The 6,822-nt window shown below is 42.7% G+C and overlaps 1 protein-coding gene across 1 annotated transcript; it reads left to right on the top strand.

Annotated features, from left to right (window-relative positions):
* Positions 1–1,856: 1,856 nt before the first annotated feature.
* On the top strand, positions 1,857–4,263 carry LOC147428734 (calcium-dependent protein kinase 20-like). Its single transcript, XM_086497051.1, has one exon. The coding sequence runs from the start codon at positions 1,993–1,995 to the stop codon at positions 3,325–3,327; it is 1,335 nt and encodes a 444-aa protein (XP_086353177.1). The 5' UTR covers positions 1,857–1,992; the 3' UTR covers positions 3,328–4,263.
* Positions 4,264–6,822: the final 2,559 nt, after the last annotated feature.

Raw genomic sequence — 6,822 nt, 5'->3', positions numbered from 1 at the left:
AGATTAATGCATGCCATAACTTCTAACAAGGTTATAATAGCAAATAAGACTAGTAAAGCACGTATAAATGAATAATTTTCAAGTCAAAAGAAATAAAAAAAGGATGATCAAGGAAAAAATTTATGATGACTTTCGAATATCCCAACATAATATATATATATATATATATATATATATATATATATATATATATATATATATATATATATATATATATATATATATATATATATATATATATATATGTTGTACAGATTTATATGCTAGGTTGCATTAAACACCATATTAGAGAGTTTGAGACTTTAGGGCAAAATTGAGAATCACCAATGTCTTGAAGATTTGGCTATAATATGGACAAATCTCAAAGTAGTTTTTGAGGCCAAAGCCTTCCACAAGGTGGTACTTGAAAAGCTATTCTGAGCCATGATCTCAAAACTTTGGCTAAGATTTAGACATGTGGTAAAATCTTAAGATTGTTTTGAAAGTGGAAATTGGAAAATTCCCAAATTCACTAATATGGCTTTATTAGGTTTTAGTCTCACTCTCTTGTTGAAAAATGTAAGGGTGGTCCACTCTTGCATGAAAGATACAGAAAATTGAAATGTGCTACATTAGAAGACAAGCACAGACCCAATGCTAAGTCCCTTTGGAAGCCCACAATCCAATCCAAACAAGCCTTTCTATTATGACTCATCTTCCACAAGATCATCTAGACAACAGCTATGGCTAGAAGACTAGGAATAGAGAATATCCCCGAGGGGTCCACCTCAAAATATTTAAGTGTAGCACCTAAGTTCATCTGGTGGCTCAAGGCGATTGCAGCTTTTATCAGACAGGTGTTGCAGCAAGCGACAACATGGCTTTCTAGAAGTGGGCAAGACAAATCACCTCTTTTGCTCTCCCATTTGCATTGAGGGCTCACTGTGCAATCTTTTCCTCTATGCAATCAAAATTGGGGACACTTACTACACACGACCTCCAAGTGTCTATAGTTCGTGTAAGCAAGGTTGTACGTGACCATAATGAAGGTCTCACCATCCCAATTTTGTGTTAATCAAATGAGGAGGCTCAGTTTGCACAGTTCTCATGCTTAGCTTATACATATACAAAGATATGTCCAGATAAAGTCGTTTGGTATTGAAATGAGATAATTCAGTCATGTTAGGATTTGTTCAAGGCTTTTAAAAGACAGGGACTGGGAAATTGATCTACCCTTCCGTATGGAAGGGAATATTTTCATTTGGCTCCATTACTTATCCCTTCTTACTCGAGAAATTTGTAGATTCCGTGGCACTGTAAGGATTTGTACAACTCATTTGGAATGTAGCTTAGCTCCCTCATATGGAAGAAAGATGTTGAGTAAATTTGAATACATGACCTTCGTCATTGGAACCTTAACATTTCAAGCTAACCAGTTCCAACTGACGACTCTCTACTTGGCAACAGACTTTACTTAAACAATATGTCCCATGCTAAGATAACCGGACTAGCACGACGCCTTGGTCACTTCAGTATATCGTTGTGACGCCTTACGAGCGTAGCTCCTCCTCGCCATCGCCAATTTCTCCTCTCTTTAATTGCTTTTCTGTCCTTAGCAATATTGACCTTCACTGCCCTCAGCGCGCCTTCCATCCCTTGTCTATTGCCCTGCCTACCTACCCTCATGATTCGCCCATTTATTGATTCACTACAAATTGGCTCCACTACGGACGAAATATCATAAAAATCACCAAAATTGTCGTAACTTAGCAAGAGGTTTGATGAGAAGTAAAAGAAAAGAGCATGTTTGGCAGATGCAATACCCATTCCTATAGAACTTAGAAGGGAACAAGCCCTGCCAAGAATGACATGAAAAATTTGACCTCCGCGAATAAAGAATGGCGTCCAGATTATGAGACTTTCTTAAGGAGATAGGCGTGGAGCGGAAGGGTACTTCCTAGCTGTTTGGAAGAAGAAGAAGAAGAAGCTGAAGCTCCGAGCCAAAACCCATCTATGGCTCCTCGTCGACGACAGTACGTCTGCTACCCCACCTTGGAGAGCCGCACCGGTTTGGAAGTTGTGCAAGAGCTGGGCGAAGGCGGGCAAGGCCTTGTTCTCCTCTGCACGGACCAGAAAACTCGCACACAACTTTTCGCCTGTAAAACCATCAGGTCACATGTCATTAGACCTAACCCTAGCCCTAGCAGCAGCAAGAAGCTGCGAAGACTGCACGACTCTTCTGCATCCCCGGCCCACGTCCAGCAGGACTCGACTCATCATGATGTTCATGACCTCTCATCTTGTGAAAGGAAACGAAAGTTGAGCGCCGAGGAGGTGTTTGCAGACACCCAGCTCCGATGGGAGGCAGACCTGCTTCAGGACCTGCGCGACATACCCGGTGTCCTCCCTCTCGTCTCCACCTTCGAGGGCGACGACACCTGCTTCCATCTCCTCACCGCCTTCTGTGACGGAGGCGATCTGCTCAGCAAGCTCTATGCCCGCCCTCCCCTCTTCAAGCTCCATGATCGCGAGGCTGCTTTCATCGTTGCCAGCCTCGCTCGCACTCTTGCCAGTTGCCACTCTCGCGGTATCGTCCACTGTGACATCAAACCAGCAAATGTCCTCTTCCGCCGCATCCATGATGGCAACGGCACCGAGGAAGCGATCCTCGCAGACTTTGGCATGGCTGAACTCATTGCGCCAGGAGACAAGCTTTGCGAACCCGCCGGAACCTCAGTATACCAGGCCCCTGAAGTTATCAAGGGCTGTTATGACCACCGTGCCGACATTTGGAGTTTGGGTGTTGTTCTTCACCTAGTTCTCACATCTGATTTGCCTTTTGACATTGGACAGCTACCTCGTGATGCTCCCAAATCTGCCATTCACCAAGCCATCCTCTGCAACCAACTAAGACTCGATGATTTTGGCCTCTCATCCTCAGCGCAGGACCTCCTTGCTCGCATCCTCTGCAAGGACCCAGAAAACAGGCTTACATTGGATGAGCTCCTGTGTCATCCGTGGCTGCTTCTCAATATAGCACCTCCCACGGAATTAGCACTCGTCGATAATTATGATGGTCCGCAGTTGCCAACGACAATCAGTCAAACATGCATGTTAGGAACAACAGTGCCAGCTAATTGTTCACAGAGCATAGGCAGCAAATTGTCATGCGTAGCGGGTCATGTCGATGCCGCAGTTGGGTGCAGTCAAGAGATCAAAAAGCTGGATAATGGACCCACTGCCCCCAAGGCCAGAATTAGAGCCCGCAAACCCATGAGCAGAAAATGCTACCTACAGCATTGGGGGAATGCCCTGCCCAAAAATATGGGCACGGTGAGGGCCATGTGATTCGACCCGGTGGATATAATTACAGGGCAATGGTAAGGAGATATACCTCATCAAGGAATTTATAAGGCCTTCACAACATCTGTTTTGGTGGAGTAATAACAGTTTAATGGGCTGTCATTGATGAAGTCAGTCGATGAATTGGAAAGTGCCTTGACAAAACCAGATCAGGGCATCGAGCGACGGCAAGCCCAAAGTGGAGCCCAACATCGAATGAAGGCAATTTTTGGACAAGAATTAGCTGTAATTAACAATTATGAGCTACGATGAATCGAAAAGTGCCGTGACAAAACCGGCTCAGATGATCATCAAAGGCAAGCCCAAATTAGTGTTTCTCAGCTTGCAGCATCTTGAAGGTAAAAGCCTCACTTATAATCAGCTCACTGATCTGACCCGAAGGGAAAGCCATTCACTGGGCCTCTCAATTTTACATAGGTACTGATCTCCAACCCCTGGCAATGTGATGGGTTGGACTGATGTTTTGCAATGGGTTAAATAACAGGGGGCACAGTACGGTATTGCTGCTCTAATTAAATGTACAAAAACGTATGAGTTGTTCGCAGCTTTGTAAATCTCTGGCCCCAATTCCTCGTGGATGTAGGCACCCTGCCGAACCACGTAAATCTTGTTGTCTGGTGCCTTCTCATTTTCTGTTTTCCTGCTATTAATTTGCATTCAACATTCTTTACATATTTCATACCTTATGGATTAAATTTGTGGCAATGGTAATGGTAGCCCACAAAGCCCCAATTTTAAAGCCTTCGGACCCGATCACATATTTATAAGCCCATTGCTTCAATGAAGGCTAGTACGTTGAAGCTTGAGCTGCTACTCCGCTCTCTCGACTCAATCATGAGTCCCGGGCGGGAATTGTGAGTGGTTCAAATTTCCCCAAAACCTACAAGTTTCAAGATTCCTTGACCGTCCATCGTCCAAGTTTTTGGCCTGCTCATGGCTATAGTGTTGAGTACCCTTTTTGTCACTAACTAAAAATAAAAAAATTAAGTTTTGGCCTGAAAAGTAAGGTGATTAGTCTCTACAATTTGTGATTGGCTTCACGTGATAGTGGGCACTTACGATGAGGCAATGTTGTAATAAGTGACGAGGCAAGGGTGTTAGTGCAGTCTGCAATCACGTTTCCAAGGAATAATATTTTTGGCGTGTATCTGAAGAAGAAAGGAGGAATAGGTTAACCGACGACTGTCCAAGTGTGGGTAGGGGGAATAGGGTTCTACATTGGGTTTTTCTTTTCCTAGCCGCCGATTGCGATTTCATGAGCTTTTGCAGACTACAGAATATTATAGACATAGCTTGGCCTATGTGCTGCATGCGGCTTTGCAGCCTTTGTGGATCCTCTACAAGACATCGTGTGCACCCACTGTTGCCATCTCAACTCTCAACTCCAATTTTTTGTATATGGATGTAGTGCATCGTATTTCTGATTGGTAGACGATCCCCTTTCCCCAGTAAGTAACCAAAGTGGGTTGGGTTGTTGGCTTACAAAATCGGACGTTCTGTCGGCCTATTGGCGACTGCACGTGTTCTGATCCCGTTTGGGAATGCCTCTCTACAGGTGCAAATATGCCCCTAATGCTTCACGTGGCACCTTTGCATTGGGAAGTGTGAAAACAGTCGAGAATTTTCTCTATGGCACAATTTCTGGATCCGCCAACATCGCCAAATAGCCATGTGCAAGGCGCATCATCTGTGCTTCTTCTCGCCCAAATCTCTGCATCATAGCTTGAGAAATTCCCTGCACAATCTCGATGTCTCTATGCTGGCTCCTCTATCCTAGAGGAGGGCAGTTTGTAAAGGGCTCGTCCCAGCTTTTGCCTCTCTGTGTTGATAGGAGTGACATTGCAATCCCTCTTTCTCACAGCATAGTGAACTAGGAGTGTATTAAAGCCAACCTTGGTCCCGATGTTTATTTTTGCTTTTGGAATGGAGCAAGTGCTTGGGGCTCATTTCTATTTCTGTTTAAGTGGTGCAAGTGTTTGGGGTTCATTTCTATTGTTTGGAATAGAGCGATCCTCATAACTACACTAACATACTTGTATTTTACAACGTTGCCTCAGACTGAAAAGATGATTTTCGAGAGATTGGTTATTTTTTGTGTTTTTTCTTTGCCTACATATCACTTTTGCACCTTGTTATCTAAATGTTTAATTGATTTCAATATAATAAGAACCTAACATTTTATGTATGCGTAGACGACTTGTGAAGGTATTAATGCTTGCTCCAAAAACATCAATGAAGCACATCCCCTTAAAGACATAGGCCATGAGAATGCCACAAAATGCTTGAGAGAGTTACTAGGTGGTGTAGCCAATGCAAAGCGGATGCAAAGAGACCTGGAATACCAACTCCAAGTGTTGTGACTTCAGAGCATCCCTTTAATGCTGCCTCTACACAGGGCGGACAAAATAGTGGTGCAGCCTCCATGGAGGCTACTACACCCCCACGAAGAGTTAGTACTCAAGGTGGGTCGCATGAGTACCATTTTGGGATATCTAAAGCAAGACAAATGAGTCTCAAGCGGAGCTTTTGATCAATTGCAACTGAGGAGACATATTCTTCTCTTGCACAAGATAGGCCTTGATATAGAATTCTAGGTTTGAGACCTTAGATAGGCCCTAGTATTTTGCAGCATAGATGGACTTGAGCTTGCATGGAGCATGGATATATCGGACTTTAATATTGCATGCTTATTTACACAGCTATCAAGGAGATGCATCACATACCTCCAAGTGTACTACTTTGTATGCTTCAAGTTTATGGACATTTATATTTGGTGATTGTGGTTTTTCATGGTTTGATGAGTGCATTTAATTATGTCTTGTTATCTTCCATTAAAGATTTATAAACATGTCCTTGTTTTAGTTAGTTAACCTAGAGATAAGTTTTATTGATGATCCTTGAAGTTAGTAGGCCATGACTTTAGGTTAACACATTTACTGACTGCTAGTTCTAGTTGGTAAACTATATGAACGTTTGAGACCTTAGGAGTGTTTTAGGCATAGGAAGGCTTTCTCACTCAAATAACAAAGAACATTAGTGAGAATACAAAGGAAATGGAAGAAAAAACAAAAGTGTCACAAGTGTAAAAGTTTAATCCCGGTTTAGATTTGGTATTGGCCACATCTTTTCCCAAGTGCAAAAGGAGATGAGGTACTCTTTTCTTTGAGAAACAATAAGCCTTGGGCATACAAAATAAGCACACACATCAAAGGATTTTAAATTCATGGTGGTGGAAAAAAGAAAATTAAAAAAAGAGAAAAAGAAAAGTCAAGAAAAATGAAATGAAATAGACTTCCATTGACCTTGAAGAAAATTCAAGATTTTTTTAAAAGTTGTGAGAGCTAGTTAGTTGATCTAAGGTGAAAGACATAATTAGGAGATTGAGCTTGCTACCTTCCTGATTTCTTTATTTTGTGGGAGCATTCTTCCTCAAGTGTCCACTACGACATGGCTTTGTCAAGGACAACAAAGCTTAGGAAG

Source organism: Adiantum capillus-veneris, chromosome 23 (assembly GCF_014529385.1).
Source record: "Adiantum capillus-veneris isolate H3 chromosome 23, ASM1452938v2, whole genome shotgun sequence".
NCBI lineage: Eukaryota > Viridiplantae > Streptophyta > Polypodiopsida > Polypodiales > Pteridaceae > Adiantum > Adiantum capillus-veneris.
This window is presented reverse-complemented; position numbering and strand designations above follow the sequence as displayed.